This window comes from Anolis carolinensis, chromosome 2 (genome assembly GCF_035594765.1).
Source record: "Anolis carolinensis isolate JA03-04 chromosome 2, rAnoCar3.1.pri, whole genome shotgun sequence".
Lineage (NCBI taxonomy): Eukaryota > Metazoa > Chordata > Lepidosauria > Squamata > Dactyloidae > Anolis > Anolis carolinensis.
The window spans coordinates 140,094,230-140,114,926 of NC_085842.1; the positions used below are offsets into that span (position 1 = coordinate 140,094,230).

Here is a 20,697-nt window from a genome sequence, read left to right on the forward strand (position 1 = left end):
TTCTCTCTGTTGCTCTTTATTACTTATTTCCCCAGATCCCTCTTTCTCTTTCTCATTTCACTAAGTCCAGGATGGCCAAGAGACTGTTTGGAGGGACGGAGGGCCAGGACTAGAAAATGAAAATAGAAAAGAAATTTACTCTTCTCTCCAGCATATTCTCCCTCTCTGCCAAATAACTTGTTCATTTAATAATGTTTAATGATTTAAAGTCCTTATTCTTATGTTGATTGGATGAAGGATTGTGCCCCAATGCTACTGGTATACAGGGTATTGCACAAGGAGATAGGGGATGCATCTGTTCACAATATCAATTGAAGTACATGCATCAACACAACCATATATCAGCATATGTCACCAATCAAATTTCATCTGATAACGTGAAATCAAAAATGAGTTTGTGAATGTTTGCTAACACCATACATGTTTGTTTCTTTAATAAAGAGGAAATATAGTGGGGAGCATCAACAGAACAAATAATTGTTTTAACAGGTCACTGTTATGCTTCCTTGATCTTTATTGATGCTAGACTGTTAACATAGGGGGAAAAAACTCACCAAACATTTAGGCAAAAGCATAGTTTATTGTCTATTTGGGTGACTGAGGAAAGATTACAGGATTTCTACAGTTTTCAAACAACATCAGGGCTCAAAGAATATATGCATTTGCATACATTCCTGGCTTCAGATTTGCACTGAAATCACTCTTCACTTTCTATTACCACCTGGCAAAAAACAAAAACAAATAATAAAAATCAAACTGAAGGAAGTGTGAAGTTTCAGCCATTATACTGTGCAAACAAAATTACACAGCCCAACCAAAATATTCTTAGTGTCTTGGTTTTTAGGATTGGTGATAAAGCTTCAGCAGTGCACCTTTTCTGTTTGTAACTAGAAATCATATGTAAGTCAGATGTTTGTTATTCGGGGACTGCCTGTATGCACAAGACTGCAGACATTATCCTGAGACTTGAGATGGGCTTGGACTTGTGAAGAGACTACACAGTCTGGGAGTGGAAGTCATAATTCCTCTGTTGTTTCAGCAGGTCTAGCCCAGGCTTACTTCAGCCTCATATGATGGAGGCCCCAGTTGAAGGATAAAGATGTTGTGGCTCAAGCCTGTGTTTGTGTATACACAAACCAGATGAGTATGTCCATGTGAAAAGAGCATAAATGGATGTCATAGCTGTGCCTTTGAAGTGAGAAAAGGATGGAATGTTCAAATGGGCTGTCCAGATACTGATTTTAACATCCCAGGTAATAGAAGAAGCTTTACCTGAGAGTTTTGCATGCATATGTGACTACTTAATTAGCAGAAAACAGCTGAATATGTTTGTGTAGAATCTCTTGTCTATATGCTGCTTTATATTGGAGCTACTCTCTCTTTCCCTGCCTACCCAATTCCATTGATTTCACCGATACTGAAGATGCAGAAAATTTGAAGCTAAACTGTTTCTATCCTGTTTTTAACCTGAACATGAATGGACATACTGTTTTTTTCCTTCTGAACATTGCTTTTAATGGAAAACACTAACCCCTAGGATTCTCTCCGGAATGCTGCATTCCTTTCAATCCCCTGCTGCAAGTCAGTCTATACATATGACCACCTTTAGCAGGTACAAATGGTTTCCCATGATACATGAGGAAGCACTTACCTTTGTACTAGAAATTTCTCTGCTCTTTGCTCGAAGTTTATTGACCTGAGACTCAGCAATATCAGCCCTTTCTTCAGCTTCTTCCAGCTCATGCTGAGCTTTCCTGTATTTGGAGAGGTGAACGTTGGCCTGTTCATCCTGTTGCCAAGAAGGAACCACATAAAAACACTCAGATGAAAAAAGCAAGTTACAATTATATCTGTAATGTCAAAACTGGGACATTTTTCCCTGAATAAAATCATTTTGTTTAAATAACTCACAGACTCTTCTGCTTGTCTCTTATAGGATTTGACCTTCAGCTGAAGCTTATCCACCAAATCCTGTAACCTGATCACATTTTTTCTATCCTCTTCTCCCTAGAAAAGAGAGCAACATTTTAGCCGATATATAGTATGACCCACAGAAGATAACTTCCAAGATCCCCCTGGGGAGCTTGAAACTATAGATAATAACAAATCTATATTTTGACTATATTGGGGCTCGAAGTATAAAATGAAATCATAACAGAGAACCAAGAAAGACCCATAAACATTGGGGGGGATGTGAAGCAGTGGTAAGTGAAACCTTGGATATCAAAACCATGGATAAGGGGACTGTACTATTTTGAGTTATGCTTAATAAATATGCATAGTTTCCCAAGAAAATTAAGAACTGGGAAGCAGTTTGCCTGCTTAGACTCTTACCTGGAAAGTCAATTCTTTGACTCGCCTTTCATACTTGCGAATACCTTTGATGGCTTCTGTTGCTCGCTTCTGCTCTCCCTCAAGCTCAGATTCTAGCTCTCGGATCTAAGAGGTCAAGGGAAAAAGGATGTGACTCTGCAGATCTGAAATAGGAGCTTCTTAGCAATGAAGAATCTTGTAGGTTGACACCAGCCTTCATCCCCAGTATGTACCCTGGCCTCCATTTTCTGGATCTGCTTCTTCCCCCCTTTCAGAGCAAGCTGTTCTGCCTCATCTAGGCGAAGCTGCAGGTCCTTCACTGTCTGATCCAGATTCTTTTTCATTCTCTCCAAGTGAGCACTTGTATCTTGCTCTTTCTTCAGCTCTTCTGCCATCATGGCCGCCTTGAAACATAAAGAGTATGCTCTTATCAACAGCCATAAAGGACAGTGCACCAAAATAAAGAAGAAAAGTTCAGCAGAGTTTGGGAGAACCATGTGTGACCCTCAAGATGAACCTGTCATTACCAACTTAGTGAGTAACTATTCTTTGTGAGGGAATTAACAACTAATCAGGGTTCTGGGCTATTATATGAATATGGAAATATCAATGAAAGGGGATTCTTTCATGGCTGTATGAATTCAGACTCCATAGTCATTTATGACTTGGTATATTGCTCACATTTCAGACACAGGAGCTGCTTTTCTGATAAAACAATTCAGTGATGTGGGATTTGTGTATAGCAGTTGTTATCATAGGAACTAATTGACTGGATCTTTTACATGAAATTGATAGACCTAAATTAATGTTTCATATGCCACAGCTGACTAGAGCAGCATAACTGTGACTGAAAACCACCTTACATAAAATATATTTAGATCCATGATTTGCAAAGAATCTATACTTTAATATTGACAGATTGAACAAAAATGAAATATAACATAGAAAATTCATTAGTACAAACACTAGACAAAATGTTTGTATATGTTAAGATGTGAGTTTTCAAGAGGCTCTAATGTGAAAGTTAGCATGCCTCCCCCATTTGCACTTCTATACTCTCTACAAGGTGATAAGGGGCTTCCTCACAAAAGAATGAATATATTGGAGGGCTTAGGGAATGTGCCCACACCAAGAATATATAGGGGTAAGCTAAGCAGAATTTAGCCACTGAAACATTGTCTCAGTCACAAGACTCATTTACTATAAAACATGCATTTCAATTTCTCCATGCCAAGGTTCATAATAAATTCCTTCACCAAGCATCACAACTTCCTCTAATATAGCTCAGTATTACTAATATTACAATATTCATGGATTTTGTGTTTAATAATACCAGTAACCATTCACCCCTCTCACAAGTTCAGACTTAAGCTCATGTTGCCTACCTTGTCATCCTACAAAAATAATACAAATTGTTTGGTATTTTATGCTGATTTCTAAAGGAAGAAAATATGAGTGTGTTGCGTGAAGGACCTTCTTTGGATTTTCCTTATTTTATTGACTTTTGATTAGAGATTTTGAGTCCTTGGCCTTTTCTGAGCAGGCTACTAGCATTTCTTTGGAACAAGCTATTAGCATCATTGCATACTAATATGAGCTAAAGTGGCAGTGGCAATTGCTGAAGGGGAAAAGAAATTAGGATCTTACATCTGTGATTGCTTTTTTTGCTTTGTCTTCTGCATTTCTGGCTTCTTTAATGGCATCTTCCACTTCAGTTTGAAGTTGAGAAATATCCATTTCCAGCTTCTTTTTCGTGTTAATGAGACTTGTGTTCTACAGAAGAGACAATGGAGAGAAGGTTTTTGCAATGATCAGAGAATGATTCCTCGCAGTCTAAAAGACAGGATACTTCTGGTTCCCAGGTTGTTACATGTCTTCAAATAATGTTTTATTTATGGCAGCCCTAACCCTATCATTACGGGTTTTCTGGGGCTGAGAGCATATGAGTCACCAAGGTCAGTGGGTTTCTATGGTTAAGTGAAGTTAAACCCTGATCTCCAGAATCATTATCCAAAACCCAAACCACTATACCATACTAGCTGGTTAACAGATCACAACACAGTTACCAGGACCTGGGACAAAAATCCTAACTAGTTCTACTATGCTCTGCTTTTGAACCTTCCTGACTCGCTGCTGATGGCACATCGAATCCTGGAGAAGATATTTTTTTATTTAATCAAGAACAATAAGTCCCATATTGTTGCAGCAAAAGCTGTTGCTCACACCTGTGTATGTAGGAGTTGCACACGCTCAGTGGCATCCAGAAGTTCCTGTTCAGCCAGTTTCCTGCCCCTCTCTGTCTGTTCCAGAGCTGCCCGAAGTTCCTCGATCTCTGCCTGCATCAGGTTAGCTCTGCGCTCAACCATGGACAATTGCTCTTTAAGGTCCTCTTGGCCTCGGAGGGCCTCATCCAAATGCAGTTGCATGTCCTGAAAAAAAGAAAAGGGGGGAAATTGATTCCTTAGTAGGATTGATTGTTGAGTGATAATATTTAAGACGTATATGAAGAAGTGATTGACAAATTAAGTACTTTGAGCTGCCCTTGGACATTCCTGAGGTGTTTCTGTGTCTCAGCAGCTAGGCGGTTAGCATGGCTCAGCTGGATTTCCATTTCATTCAGATCCCCTTCCATCTTCTTCTTAATGCGTATGGCCTCGTTCCTGCTCCGGATTTCTGAATCTAAAGCAGTTTGCATCGTTTCCACTGTTCTTAGGTGGTTCCTCTTCAGCTGATCAATTTCTTCATCTTTCTCCGCAATCTTTCTATCAATCTCAGATTTCACCTGAGTCAACTCCAGCTGAATGCGAAGGATTTTAGCCTCCTCATGTTCAAGAGCTGCCTATTGAAAAAATGAAAAAAATAAATTAATATTTGGTTTAAGGAAGCCAATTGTTCTTTTTTGCTGATCTTATTATGTAGTAAAAGTTATTTCAATTAACACCTCTTATAGTAGTGAATTAACAACAAAATGATAAATCACTGCAGAAGTATTAAAAATATAGTAGGTGATAGGTATAGTCACATATTGTCATTGTTCCTTTACTTAAACTAAGGTGATTATCCCACTATTTACATAATTGTATTTGTATTTCATCTCCTAGTCCTTTTTCACAGCTTACTTCTGCTTCTTCTAGAGCCATCTGCATGTCAGATTTCTCCACTTCTACCTGCTTCTTGGCCTTCTCAAGTTCATGAATGTATTTGCCATTTTGAGCAATTTGTTCTGTAAGATCAGCTATTTCCTCTGGAAACATAAAAAATACAGAAATATAGGAGAAATTGGGTTCCAGAAGAGTGGAAAGCTTCTAGAATTAATGCAGCCAATAACATATACATACATATAAAGAACGGTTACAAAAAACAAGCATGAGCAAAGCTTAGACTGATGCCTTCTTCTGTCACATTGAGAAAGATCTGTTATTCCTCACACGTCTATTAGGAAAACACATTTGGCATGCAACATACACCAAACAATCCCAAACATAATGTGTGACCCTTAACAAGCACAGACATAATTAGCAATATATTTTATGTTTTTTATAATCCAAGGAAATTGTACTTTTTTGGATCCTGCAGTGGAAAAGTGGGATGTAAATGAAACAAATAAATAATAAATTGTGTCATGTCACCCAGCCTATCGCTTAACCATTGTGTGTGCCCATAGAAACAAATTCCTAAGGAGCTGCTCACATGAATTTGTAGGAATTTTATATTTCTAAAAGGAAATCAGGTTAGTCTTGCCTTCTGAGAGCATAGGTTGATAGCATGCAAAAACCTTACTATTCTGTACCCTAATACAATCTTTAAGTCTATGAAGTTACAAGGCTTGACTTTCCTAACTATCTACCTTAGTGGTCTTCTGAATTTTGGCACATGCAAAGCTAAATCAAGTTACAGTAGGCAGTAGTTAAGTTGGTGCAACTTTTCATGACATGAAAGTGTTGTGGGAAAATTTTGTCTGTCATGTCACTGGAACAGAGAAAGTGTCAAGTCTAATGTCTACATATGAGCTTTTTGTTCTTTCTGGAGCCAAAATACCAACAAATAGAAAGAAGGCCAATGATGACACTTACGCTGTAAATTCTTGTTTTCTCGCTTGATTGTTTCCAGCTGATCTAACGTTTCCTCATAGGCGTTCTTCATTTTGAAGAGTTCAGTACCCAATGAGCGTGACTCCTTCAAGGCACCTTCCAGCTCTGACTGGCTCTCCTCATACTTGGTCTTCCATTCTGCCAAAATCTTAACATCCCATGTGTTTGGGTTATTTATATTGCTTACTTGTTTTGCATATAATTACTTATTATTTGCATACAAATTATCATATATAAGTAATATTTCTCTATATTTTATTTGCATATTTATTTTCTTTGTTTAAAAAAGGCACAGGCAAAATAATTCTCAGTAGCATATCTGACCTTGCGCTTTTAGCAACAATTGAGAATATCATTAGAAAAAAAGTTTATGTGTGACATCTCTCTTCCCAAGTTTTGTCTGTGAGGGGCATAACAATAAAGAGAACCAAGTAGGAGATAGCCCTGACGGATAAACCCACACATAATGATGTTAGTGACAATCACTACCAGTTGCCCATTCAATTTTTTGTCAAAGGCTTTCATGGCCAGAATCCTGACGTTTTGCCTGCATCTGTGACCAGGATCTTCAGAGGTCTGTTGGAGGTGAGGCAAGTGCAAGATGCCAGCCACAGAAGCAGGTGAAACATCAGGAGATAATACTACTAGAACATAGCCATATAGCCCGAAAAGCTCACAACAACCCACTCAGTTTTTCCTTTCCATTAGTGCCTCCTTGCTCTGGACATTTTTATCCTTACAACATATCCCTTAATCACAGTATTTTAAAGATGTCATTTTCATGTCCTGTAGCACAGTACAACTTCTTTGTTCAAGGAAGCTTATATAGGGTTTCTGAGAGTTTCCCCCAACTAGATAGGGTCTAGATGAGAACCCTCTTGGGAATGCTATATCAGCTTTTTAAAGTTCCACAATGGCAATATTTATACAAATGGACAGAACAACCATCACAGGCCAAATATTCCAAAACACGGGATTCACAGAATCAAAATACATGTTCAACACTTTCAAGTTATGCTTTCCACACATTGAACTGTGAGTCACTACATAATTGAATCCCTGAGTGGTAAAGATTGAACATCCCTCATTCAAAATGCTTGGGACTAGAAGTGCTTTGGAATACCTGTTTTACATCTATATACATAATGAGATATCCTAGAGTTGAGGACCCAAGTTTAAACATAAAAATTATTTATGTTATACACCTTATACACAGCCTAAAGGTAATTTTATACAGTATTTTAAAAATAATTTTCTGTATGAAACAAAGTCTGCGTACACTGAACCATCAGAAAGCTAAGATGTCACAATCACATACCGGATGTATTCTGCCAAATAATGCAGTTTGAACAGTATTATAGGGTCAGTGTAAAGCCATATAATGTAAATTGAACTGCATTGAACTGCATTATATGGGTCCATGCTGTCCATGTGATTTTGGATGCTGACCTGTCTATAAGCAGGGTTCAATCTGACCTGCGCCAGGGAGCCAAAACAATTTTACTTACATTTGAATATTGAGGGAGAAGCACTTTTACAAAAATTACATTATGGCATGTCCTCAAATCTCAGCTAGACTGCAGGTGACAGAAAATGGGCTTTTAAACATTTTCAGGTGTAAGTGAGGATGACATTCAGAAGTCAGTGACTATCCCAGTCTCAAATATAATCATCCCTCCCACTTTTGCTGGCTTGGTATGGAGTGTTTGGCTCTACCCCTTCTTCTCATCTAATGGTCTATAACAAAAGTGAACCTTTCAAAATATACCCTGTCAAAATTCCTTTGTTTCTTGTCCAGAGCAGCAGCTTGTGCATTTGCCCTCTCGACATCCACCATCATGTCTTCCACTTCACACTGCAACCTCTGCTTTGTTTTCTCCAGGGAGGCACACTTGGAATTGACAGCCTCAACTTGTTCTTCAGCTTCTTGAAGTCGTTGGGCTAGTTTTTTCCTTAAAGAAGATAGTTACAATTATAACTGATGTCCTGTTCAGCAGGGTGATGTAGTAAACGACTTCTGCATGTTTGTAGAGAATGAAACATGATTAACAAACCTCATGGAGCATTCTCATAATCTTTAATAAGGTATATTACCAGTAAATGCATAAATCCCCCCAAGTGCAATGATTACATATATCTAAAAGTGGCTTTGAACACAAATTCCAGTCCTTCTATTAATAAGGCATAAGGGAGAAAACACAAGGAGCTAGAGCACGGCTTAGCCGTGGGAAATTAGAGGGCCAAATTAGCTCCCTCAGAAGACTATTATGAGGTGTCATTTTTTTTAGCCCCCAACAGCTTCCCTCTTTGCCCATCACATGGTGGCAACAGGACAAGGTGTTCTGTCCCTTTCCCCATCAGATGGGTAAAAGGGCAGCAATGTGGGTTGCTGTGCTGCCCTTTCCCCCATCAGATAGAGGAAAGGGCAAAAAAATGCAGATAGCTCCACCAGAGCTACCCAAAACACACTTTCCTCTGTGTTGCACAGAGGACAAGTTTTACGGCGTGTCCTCTGCTGCAACTTTGAGCAGAATGTGGTGGGACCAAGCCAGCATCATCTGATGGCTCTCGGCAGGTCCCATGTAGAAAAGCAAAAAGGGGCCAAAAAACCCCAATGTGATGAGGTGGAAAATGTGATAATCTTACCACACCTCCACTTTGAGTCAAAGCCCAACATTTGCTTTTGCCTGATGTCGTCCCAAAATTGGGAACCATGGGTGGGCAGACCTGCATGTTGATCTCCATTTTGCTAACCTCAGGACTAGGAATTACTACCAATTAAAACTACAGCATTTCTTTTTAATACCAAATATATAATATTCAGAATTTCCGAAAGCCAGATAATCTCTCCTCACCCCCCACCATCACCTCAAATATATATATTGTGATAAAACAGTAGAAAGAGTAGGATTTCACAGATTTGAAATATAAAATATAATTTACATTGTATTACTAACCAATACTATTACCCCTCTATTGTCCCAGCCTGGATTGAAATGCCACTCCTGAAACATCTGCCTGCCCCCAAGACTCATGTGATAGAAATGCTAGTAATTTACTTTTTCTTTCATTGGCTGGAAAAGAATATTAGAAAATTGGAATTAATTTAAACATTTTATGCAATAATTTGCTAGTTTTTCAGACAGTAGGCCTCATCATTACAGAAAAAACAACACACTAAATAATAATTCATTGAGCCTCTTCTTGCTTTAGTTTGTTTTCTGGTAGGTATACCATGTGAACCAGCCAGCAAACCAAAGTTCAATTCATGTATCCAATTCATGTTTATTTGGTAGTGGTGGTGGTGATGATGATGATGATAACAGCAGCAACAACAACAACTTTATAACCTGCCCTATCTCCCCGAGGAGATGCAGGGTGGTTTCCAACAAAGGATGGCAAAGATTCAATGCTATAAAACAATACCAAATGAACAAATAGCCCCATGAATGAAACATCTATAACAAATTATAACAACTACTCACACAATTTAAATAATTTAATTAAATAATTAATTTATAAATAACATATAAATCTATTAAACCTACAAAGTAACAAAATTAATAGTAATAGAGAATACTTCTGAACAATAAAATTAGGACTGTTAGCTGACCACTTCAACCCTGGCACTTACTTGGCCTCCTCTAGCTCTTCTGTGCGTTGAATGGCATCTGTTTCATACTTGGTTCTCCACTGAGCCACTTCACTGTTGGCCTTGGATAGGGCCCTCTGGAGCTCACTCTTGGCTTCCTGCTCCTCTTCATATTGTTCCCGGAGCAAATCACAATCATGGCGAGCAGATTGCAAGGCATGGGCCAGTGCATTCTTCGCCTAAGTAAAACAAATGTTTCTGTTAGTAACAGAGATTCTTTTTTCCTCCTGTTCACATGGAATCATCTTCACAAGTGTTTTGATTGTGCTTTTCCTGCATGGCAGGGGGTTGGACCAAATGGCCTATGTGATCTCTTCCAACTCTATTATTCTATGATTCTATGATTCTACTCTACAGTAACAGACTATGTTGCTGCAGATGTTGATGAACTGCTATGTGCACCATGCTTCAGCTTTCGCTGGGGTTGATAGAAACTGGAGTTCAAAGCACCTGGAGATCTATTTGTTCCCTAACTCTTTTGCATATGAGTAAAATTATTGTGGCTAATATCAGTGTTAACCAGAGGAAGTTTTTTTTCTTACAGCTCAATCAAATTCCAGTCCTGTATCTATTCTAAGGCATTTGGATTGTATGAATGAGTGATGTAATCTATAGAGATTTACTGCTCTAATATGTGGGCTATCCAATTGTGCAATGCAAGGTACTATCAGAGTTGATATATTTTTCTACAATAGTAATGCTTATGTTTGGAAGATGTAATGTTAAAAATAATGAGTTGATGTTCAATAGATGCAAGAGAAATTAAAACCTAGAGAAATTAGTACATTAACAGAGCTGTCATACTCATGAATTAATATCTCTGAGTTCAAGCACTTTGTCTCCCATCTCCATGACTTTACGTACTTATGTGTGGATTAAACTGAAGGATAAATGATATAAGTCTGGCCTGCCAACATTTGAAATATTTATGTCACATGAGATAGGCATAGTTTCATCTGACCAAAGGCAGGACTCCACGAAGAAATAGAGCCCTATTCACTGTTAGACTAAATTCTATGGACAAGTCAACACAATGCAGTTGCATAATATGCTAGAAGAGGAAAAGCTCACCAAATGTATCCAAAATGTTGAAAATTTATAAACATTTCATGAGATGGGGTTGTTGTATGTCTTTCAGGCTGTGATGGTTTTTCATTATGTCTAATTAAACAACAATATTCCCTAGTACAGGGGTCCCCAAACTAAGGCCCGCGGGCCACATGAGGCCCCCTGAGGCCATCTATCCGGCCCGCGGCCTACCCTGGGCGGGAGGGAGGAACAGCCAAGAGGAGGAAGGCTGCTGCTGCTACTGTACTGCTTCTTCTTAAGCGGTGCTGCTTCTGCTGGCTTGGCAGCAGGCGAGCAGAGGAGGGACTTTAGGACCTGCTCGCTCTCCTCCTTTTCCTCGCCTTCCTTCCTCTTCTCCCGAAGCAGCCTCCACCATCGCTTTGGAAGAGAAGGCAGGAGAGGAATAGGAATAGGAGGACAACGACGAGCGGGCCCTCCTCTGCCCGCCGCTTTGGAAGATGAGGAAGAAAGGAGAGGAAAAGGAGAACGGCGAGTGGGCCCCTAAAGTCCCTCCCCCGCCCGCTGCTTCAGTCATCAAGACAAACATTGTTTTGAAGGCTTTCATGGCTGGGATCACTGGGCTGCTGTGAGTTTTCCGGGCTGTCTGGCCATGCTCCAGAAGCATTCTGACCTGACATTTCACCCACATCTATGGCAGGCATCCTCAGAGGCTCTGAGGATGCCTGCCATAGATGTGGGCGAAATGTCAGGGGAGAATGCTTCTGGAGCATAGCCAGACAGGCTGTAAAACTCACAACAACCTTTCTTAACAATCACTAAAAGCCTTCCAATTCAAGAAGAACACAGAATTTCAACCCATATCAGACAGGAATCAACTAGGGGCATTTAGCATGTCAAAAATTGCTATAAAGTAATTTAAAATTGGTTGTATAACATAATTATACAATTCTCCTCCCACACTGCAATAGATTATGAGGAAATTAAAAATTGAAAATTAATATAAAAAACTGCAAGGGAAAATAGGATAAAACAAAATAATATGAAATCAAACTTTTGGGGGAAAGCCACAAAAGCCACAGGCGTCTTTCCCAGACTGGGTTAAACAAAGCTGCTTCTAGTAAGTCAACCCAGGAAATGCAGTATATTGACACAGTGGAGGTGTCCAGGCAAAGGTGATCAACATGGGAAATGGTTATAAACCAAACTATAGATCCCAGTGTTTCATAGGATGGAACCAAGGCAGGTAAAGTGACATCACTCTGCTATAATTACGCAATGCATTTAGCCACTAAGGGCCCTTCCACACAGCCATGTGACCCACAATATCAAGGCAGATAATCCACAATATCTGCTTTGAACTGGGTTATCTGGGTCCACACTGGCATATAACCCAGTTCAAAGCAAATAATGTGGGATTTTATACAGCTGTGTGGAAGGGGCCTAAGTCACCTTTCTTCACATATTACAGGCCCTTCCACACAGCCCTATATCCCAAAACATCAAGGCAGAAAATCCCACAATATCTGCTTTGAACTGGGTTATCTGAGTCCACACTCAGATAATGTGGGATTTTCTGCCTTGATATTCTGGGATATAGGGCTGTGTGGAAGGGGCCTCTGAAAAAAAGAGAAATACTGAGTTGAGCTTTATCATACTATTATTAGTATTTTTTGTTGTTGCTGCTGCTGCTGTTGTAATAGTAGTCATACAGCAGTATTCCTAAAGGAAACACATTGCTAAATTTCTTTGAAGCTGTGAGGTCTGTTGGAAACTAGGCAAGGAAGGTTTGTATATCTGTGGAAGGTCCAGGGTGGGAGAAAAAAACTTTTCTCTGTTAAAGGCCAATGTGAATGTTTCAATTGACCACCTTGATTAATATTGAAAAGCCTTGCAGCTTCAAGGCCTGGCTGATTCCTGCCTGGGGGATCAAATATGGAACTGGACATTGACCATCTTATTAGCCAAAAGCAGGCTCATGAGATAGGTGTAGTGTGCATATACATTTGTTCGTAGTTTTTAAAAAAAACTGTAGTCCGGCCCTCCAACAGTCTGAGGGACAGTAAACTGGTCCCCAGTTTAAAAAGTTTGGGGACCCCTGCCCTAGTACTTTGTTCATATAATTACCTTGGTCTCTTCCTCTAGCTGCCTCTTCAGTTCTTCTATTTGCTGGGTAAATGCTTGCTTGCCTCTGGAAAGTTGAGATATTATGCTATCTTTCTCCTCAATTTGACGTGCCAGTTCACCTTGGACCAAAAAAGATACATTCTTAATTTCCTCCCTATGCCATTTGGCAACTATGATGTAGTGTTACATGTGATGCCATAACTAACAGGGGTACAATAAGTCACAGAACAAACATTCTATTATTGTTATTATGTTCATGGGAATTGTTCCCCAAATCATTTTTATTTTCACAAATATTTTGGTGCTCCAAATGAAGACCCTGTATTTCATACATTTCCTTCTAAGAGGACCAGAATGCAAGCTTTCCATAAAATTACATTTCTTGGCACAAAAGCCCAAAATTACAGACATTGGAGTGAGATGGTTTTTCAAATTGCCTCTGAATGCACTCAAGTTGTTTGATAGACATGAAAAACTGGGGAAACATAAGCTGCAAGCAGTGCCCTTTGCATCTTCAATATACCAAAGACATGTTGCATATTCTCCATAGTACGTTGTGCATTATCAAAATATGGGGGTCTTAACAGCTTCATCACACTTGAGCATTTTTCCACTTCAATCCACTTTAAATGCTGTGACTGCCTCCTGCTGAATTCTGGGGCTTGTAGTTTAGTGAGGTCCAGGGCTTCTCTGGAGAAGCAGTTTAAAGGACCTCCTCAAACTACAAACTCCAGAATTCTGCAGGAGGCAGTCACAACATTTAAAGTGGATTCAAGTGGAAAAATGCTTAAGTGTGATGAGGCATTAGTGGAAGTAAACCTGCGGCAAAGAGATTTCACAGAATACTGAGAACATAAATATTCAAGGTCTTCTCTTTATAATAAATGGTGGAAATATCTTGGAAGGAGTCTTCAATCAATCTCATGACTTCCTTTACCTGATTCAGCCTGTAGACGTGCTTTCATTGTGGTTAAATCAGTCACTGATCTCTGGTTTTCCTCAGACCTCGTCTTTATTTCACTGAGCTGATCCTCTAATGTACGGCACATTTTCTCTAGATTAGCCTATGAACATTTTTGAAATTGTAAAGTTATCTTATGCATTCATATTCCTGTTTTATGTAACTGTGCATGACTAAGAATGCCCATTTTACATTTGTTCTGTTTTCAAATACCTTTGATTTGGAAACAGACTCCAGGTTACTGGCCAGATCGTCAATTTCCATTTTGCATTCACTCTTTTCCTTTTCCAGTTTTTGCTTGACACGCTGCAGGTTTTCAATTTGCTCTGCAAGTTCAGCCGTGCTATCTGCATGCTTCTTGCGCAAAGCTGCTACAGTGGCTTCATGCTGCAGAGCGGATTCCTCTAGGTCACGCCGCATCTTCTGAAATTCTGCCTCTCGCTTCTTATTAAGTTCAATCTGGGCAGAGGTAGCTCCTCCAGCCTCTTCCAGCCGCTCACTTATTTCTTCCAGCTCACGTGCTAAGTCTGCGCGCTGCTTCTCCGCTCTTGCCCGATTTGTTCTCTCAGACTCAATTTCCTCTTCCAGTTCCTCAATGCGAGCCTACAAAGAAAAAATGTGTAGTGACGTAAAAAGACAGTGGGAATCTCTGATGGTGGTGGCAAAAGCAGCAAAGTGCTCTCAGTCTAAAAGTCATGAGACATACAACAGTTTGGGAAACTTTGTGGAATTGCGGTTGATTAAAAGTGGGAATAAGGATTGAGGCTTTGTGAAAATGTTATGTGTATTAGTCATAAAGAGCAGCAAAAGAGAATAGGCAGAGTTTTGTGAGAGAGATTAAAGAAAAAGGAACAGATATAACAGAAATAAGGGCAGAAAAGTTCAATCAGGGCAAATATGTATGAGAAATGACAGGAACATAGAATTTATGCTAGCTATAAAAAAGAGCTTAGAGAAGTATAGTGAATAGAAGAGCAACTTTAGAAATGTGTATTCAAGTTGATTTAACAACATGATTGTTTCAGTATATTACATGACACACAACTTGAACCGTTGGGCTGCTACAATCTTATTTTTGTTTGTCTTGTTTTTGCTTTAACTTGTTTAGATTTAAATATCTGATGAAAAACACAAATTCAGAACAAAATCCGTTGGCCAGCATTCTAAAGCCCACCCCCTTCCTGATTTTGCTGTGTTATTTCAACATGCACCTGCAACACTTATTCAATTGCTGATGCAGAGCAGAGAGACCAGAGAAGCATCTGGCTATGTACAATGACATCATCTGCTGGTGCTTCCTGGCAGATCTTGGCAGCATATGTCCTCAGGATCTCATCAGACAGGAAGGTGGAAAGCAGGGGGATGTGGGGATAACTGTCCTTCATTCCCTACTATCGTTCCCTGTCTTCTGGGATGACCTCCCATGCCACATTTTTTCCTGTCCTTTCCCATACTTTTGTGCTTCATCTCCATATTCTCCAATTAGGTGGTTAACACCCAATTCCTCAAAAGGCACCCTGGGCTCCATTTCTCTACACTGCCGAAACAGAGCCCCACATTGTCCCACCGGAAGTTGCCTTGCATCATGCAGTGGACTCCACGGGACTCCATTTCAGCAGGGTAGAAACATGGGGAGAAGACGCAGAGACTGATGAGGTTGTCGATCCATATCTGTCTGTGAAGACATAAGCATTTGCTTCTCCAATCCCTTCTGCTCTCAACAGCCACATGGGGGCATATATCATATTCAGATATAGTGCTTAATATGACAGGGGAAGCCTAGCGGAGTTCCACATGCATTACCCTTACTCTAGAAATGACCACATTGGATCTCAACCAGTATTGGGATATATTCAGCAAAATTTCAGCTTTAGAGTCAGGAAGGCATGTGTCATTATATTTATTAAACATCAAATATTCTTATTGCTATCACATAAAAATGAGCTGGAATGGAAATATGTGAAGTAAATAATTCATGCCTGAAGTTCTTTGATTTTCTTCTGTAGCTGGATTCCCAAATTTTGTTCATCATCAATTTTACTTTGCAGTTGGCTGAACTCAAAGTCTTTTCTGTAAATGGACAGAACAGGTAATAATTAAAAAGCAGTTCACTAATGATAGTCAGATATTAAACTTCAGTTTAAACAGCTCATACTTTTTCAGTTTTTCTTCAAGCTGCTGTTTGTCATTTTCTAGATCCATTAAGGATTCCTGGGCAAGTTTCAAATCCCCTTCTAATTTCCTCTTGGCTCTCTCAAGATCCATGCGGATTTTCTTTTCCTGTTCCAAGGAGCCTTCCAGCTGCAACACAAGCTTAATGTTAGTGCCAGTTAATGCCTGAAACTCACAGAAAGGATCCCAGAGCAGCTGACATTTCTCAATATTCAGAAAGTGGGGATGTCCCTGAAAGGAATGGATATTCAGACTCGCTGGAGGGAATAGTCATTCACAGATATGAGCTTTTCCATCATTCTCCCAGCATAAACTTCCTCTACCTGGAAGGCTAAAAATCATAACGAAACCCTTCTTCTGCTTTTACACATTCTGTATAATCAATGGCAACAAGAGCTAGCACTCCTTATTGTTCTGCAGGCAATTTAGGTGCCTTAAAATACTACCACTCCTGTTTTGTCTCCAAAATATATTTATTCCTTGGTGAAGGCAAGAGTGGATGCAAACAGGAACAGCATCCACTCTTGACTTCAGCATCCACTTTGCTTGGTTGCAAGCAGCTTCTACTAGGGCAGCAGGTGTAACTGAAATACAAGTTGCAAAGATTTGGGAGTGACTGGGATTCATTTTCTCACATCATCAACTTGTTGCTCCAGCTTTATTTTAGCTTTAGTGAGTGTGTTGACTTTGTCTTCTTCCGCTTGTAAGTCATCAAGAGCTTGCTGATGGGCCTCTTGGAGGGCTTTCTTCTCCTTGGTTAACTTCACAATAGTTTCATCCAGAACTGCCATTTCTTCTGTCAGGTTTTTGACCTGTGGAAGACAGCATAATCCTGTTGATTGTGCTGTGACCATTTGAAATCCTGACCACATTTTCAAAACGGAAATGATTGAACCAGAATGATTTCTTGCTCCGATTAGATATTGTCTCTCTTTACACTTGTCCTTTGCCAAAGTTATTTTACTGTGCAGACAAAGGCACAAAGAAGGACACAATTTCATAAGTAAAAATTACAAATTGTAACTGAAAATGAAGTTTTGACATATCTATGTACATCTAGAAAGTAATAGAAAAGGCAACCTTTCTAAAAGAGACTATAAAAATATGTTAATCGTGGGTTAATATTGCAATTGAATTCCCCAGCATTTATTTATATACTAGCCAGGCAAGAAAATGTATAAAATTGGCTACCTTATTTTCAGTGGCATGTTTTTCTTTTTCAACTTTGGCCAGAGTTAACTCAAGGTCATCAATATCTTTCTTCAACTCAGAACACTCATCCTCTAGTTTCCTTTTTTTGGAAGTCAGCTCTGCATTCAACTCCTCTTCATCCTCTGCCCTTTCAGACAGTTCCTTGATTTTAGCCTCCAGCTGAATTTTAGTTTTGATCAGCTGGTCACATCTTTCCTCTGCATCTGCCAAATTTTCACCTTCCTTTAAAAAAGGGGGAGAAAGAAAAATGTTCTTCAACCCTAATGGGCAGTATAACAGTATGTAATTTTCTGTTTAAAGGTACCTAACAGCCATGTCATTCTATCTCTCCTTTTTCAGGATTCAACTAAGCCAATTTTTACCCCAAGCAATAGTCCCTTATGACTTGAAAGAGAGAGGACATTTCAAAATTTCTTTAGAACAAAGGATAACAATTTTTGAAATCCTCTTCCTCTTCCAAACCATATCGGAACCAAACCCCCAGTGTTCACAGCAGTTCTTAAGTAACACTATAGATCCCAACTCATTTTGCAGTTTTTAAGATGAACCATACAAATACTAAATGATAATCATTTCCTGTTGTCTTGCTTTCCTTTCCTTTTCATTATTGTTTTAAGCAGAATTTTAAAATTGGATTTAAAAATACGTATCTCTCCACTAATAGGGTTAACATCCCTAGGAAGGAAGCATGAATTAGGCAGATCGGCACATCCTGTGGTCCTCCAGGTGTTTTGGACTTCAGCTCCTAGAATTTCTGACTACTGGACAAGCTGGATAGGGCTTCTGGGAGTTGGAGTCCCAGAGACCTAGAGAACCACAGGTTGTGCAGGCCTGGATTAGAGCTAGCCTATGAAGACTCTTCAGAAGATGCAGCTACTCTACAATGCACTAACAACTGCAATATCTTTGGAAGCCCTATATGATTCAGGTCTAGAACTGAGGGATTGTCTCCCCTTTGCACCAGTCTGAAAGAAACAAATATACTGATTTTTCCAGCATACGTGGGACTTTCAAAGGGATCTTCCCTGACACAATTGAGTTTTTATTCTGGATTGTACTGTTATTTTTTATTGAAGGGATTATGTTATTATATTGGAGTGTTGGAACCCACTCTACATGAAAAAGAAATATATAGCAAAGATAAAATAGAATGAAATAAATGTATTTATATCAATTATCTATTTATGACATCAGATTTTATATGTCTGAGTTACTTACAGACTGTACTTGTAGCTGCAAATCATTTTTTTCTTGCAGTAAAGATACCATTTTTTCTTCTAACTCTTTCCTTTTTGCTTCAGATTTAGCAAGTTCCTCCTTAGTTTTTTTAAATTCTTCTTTCATTGTGGCCATTTCTTTTTCTGCCTCGGCACTTCTCAGAAGTGGCTTAATTTTGAAGAACAGCTTCATCCAAGGCCAGTGTTTGACATTCATGAATGAGCGAATATTGTATTGAATGGAGAAGATTGCTTCCCTAGAATAGAACCAATCCACAAAGTTAATGCCTGTCTACACTGGGCCTATAATCCTCATTGGTCCAAAAGTTGCTCCACATGATGTCCAAGGACATCTGCTCTGTAACATGGGGTAAAACTAGTTAACCTCTATGGTCTGGAATGGCAACAGGGGAAATCTAAGGTTTTTGCCTGGCTGGACAGTCTGGATTCTTGTCCCACTGCTGCAGCAGGAAGGAGACTATTGCTACTCTAGACTGGCTTCAGAGGTTATGGTACATGTAGATATTAAGTGTACTAACTATAAATTTCCATTTTTTTAAAAAAAAATACTGTTTCCCATTAGAAACAGCTCTTGTATCAGGATAAGCAGACTATTACCCTTAGTCATGGAAACAACAAGACTTTTTAAAAGTTGGCTTCAACTGGAATTTTACCAATAAGCTCCTATCAGCATTCAGAAGAATATGCAACCACTTAACAAATTGCTTTCCTTAGTTTAAAATGTGTGTATCTGAAAACTATACAGCAGTTCTAATACCAATTACAGCCATCTTGGACTGAATGTAACCTATAGAGTTAATGAAGTTTGACACCACTTTAATTGCCATGGTTCAATTCTATGGAGTCCTGGGATTTGTAGTTCAGTGAGGCATTAGCATTATGCAGCAGAGAAGACTGAAGATCTTGTAAATGATTCTAAACATAGTCAAAAACACATCTTCATAAAAACATTCAGTACATTACATATATTAAACATATTCTATAACATACAGTACACATATTAAAATACACAGAAGAAAGATTAAAATATAGTAGGCATGGGATGTGACTTTAACATTCATATATAAAAACCAATTGGTTAGGCCTGCCAGAAGACATAAATCTTAAGTTGTCTCCTATATTCTGACAGCTGATTTAGCTGTTGAATCACTTCTGGCAGCTCATTTCACAGTCTTGGGGTGGCCAATGAAAAGGTCCTCTGGGTGAAGCAGCCTAGGAGAGGCTGGGGGAAAAGACCTTAACTCAGTGGTTCTCAACCTGGGGTCCCCAGATGTTTTTGGCCTACAACTCCCAGAAATTCCAGCCAGTTTATCAGCTGTCAGGATTTCTGGGAATTGAAGGCCAAAAACATCTGGGGACACCAGGTTGAGAACCACAGCCTTCACTGATTGCAGTCTCCCTACTGATTCTACATATAAAGGAATTGGCAAGATCAACTTCAAAAAGCATCAGGAGTCTACCTTTAAAAAAGGAAATGACAAGGTTGTATAATTTCAACACAAAACAACCTGGTAATTTCAAGAATCGATTATTCAAAACCTCTTTTTCAATTTTGCCTTGCATTTCCCCCCAGTAATTTTTTGTCCAAAAGCTATCCTTAGAGGAATAGATTTCCTCCCCATGAACACTGATGACCACATCACATGGACAAATTTATCCACCCCACTACACTTTCACCTCAGTTCAGGGACAAAACCCACTGGATCCCATCAAATGACATATGTCTACTTACAGTAGGGCTTCGTCCCTGAAATGAGGTGAAAATGTTGAAAGAGGGAACAACGAGAACATGGGATGCTTCCCTCTCTGGGATAGATAAGGGGCAATGTGGGATACAGGGCAACGAGGCCTGTAGCCCGGGGGGGGGGGGGGGGTGTTAGGGGTTCAAACCCCCCCCCCCAAATT

At 39.4% G+C, this 20,697-nt stretch overlaps 1 protein-coding gene and 1 long non-coding RNA gene across 6 annotated transcripts in view; one reads left to right on the top strand and one right to left on the bottom strand.

The window, feature by feature from the left end:
• LOC103277813 (uncharacterized) overlaps window positions 1-20,697 on the top strand; it is a 54,425-nt gene that overhangs the window by 19,715 nt on the left and 14,013 nt on the right. The gene's annotated exons all lie outside the window — the stretch shown is intronic.
• The window catches only part of myh3 (myosin-3), a 36,684-nt gene that overhangs the window by 2,154 nt on the left and 13,833 nt on the right, over window positions 1-20,697 (bottom strand). For 2 of the 5 annotated variants that reach the window (XM_016991307.2, XM_003217084.4), the window contains exons 20-39: window positions 18,773-19,028; window positions 17,534-17,776; window positions 16,978-17,154; window positions 16,326-16,471; window positions 16,150-16,240; window positions 14,384-14,773; window positions 14,147-14,273; window positions 13,210-13,328; window positions 10,039-10,235; window positions 8,173-8,356; window positions 6,387-6,552; window positions 5,433-5,557; window positions 4,844-5,152; window positions 4,539-4,742; window positions 3,961-4,086; window positions 2,547-2,717; window positions 2,335-2,439; window positions 1,912-2,007; window positions 1,652-1,789; window positions 561-721 (exon numbers count right to left, since the gene is read on the bottom strand). In XM_016991307.2, coding sequence (XP_016846796.1) covers window positions 698-721; window positions 1,652-1,789; window positions 1,912-2,007; window positions 2,335-2,439; window positions 2,547-2,717; window positions 3,961-4,086; window positions 4,539-4,742; window positions 4,844-5,152; window positions 5,433-5,557; window positions 6,387-6,552; window positions 8,173-8,356; window positions 10,039-10,235; window positions 13,210-13,328; window positions 14,147-14,273; window positions 14,384-14,773; window positions 16,150-16,240; window positions 16,326-16,471; window positions 16,978-17,154; window positions 17,534-17,776; window positions 18,773-19,028 — 3,394 coding nt within the window. In that variant the 3' untranslated portion in view covers window positions 561-697. Of the gene's footprint in view, window positions 1-560; window positions 722-772; window positions 1,189-1,651; window positions 1,790-1,911; window positions 2,008-2,334; window positions 2,440-2,546; window positions 2,718-3,960; window positions 4,087-4,538; window positions 4,743-4,843; window positions 5,153-5,432; window positions 5,558-6,386; window positions 6,553-8,172; window positions 8,357-10,038; window positions 10,236-13,209; window positions 13,329-14,146; window positions 14,274-14,383; window positions 14,774-16,149; window positions 16,241-16,325; window positions 16,472-16,977; window positions 17,155-17,533; window positions 17,777-18,772; window positions 19,029-20,697 lie in introns of those variants that run through there. The other 3 variants (XM_016991306.2, XM_016991305.2, XM_016991308.2) reach the window with 2 other exon arrangements.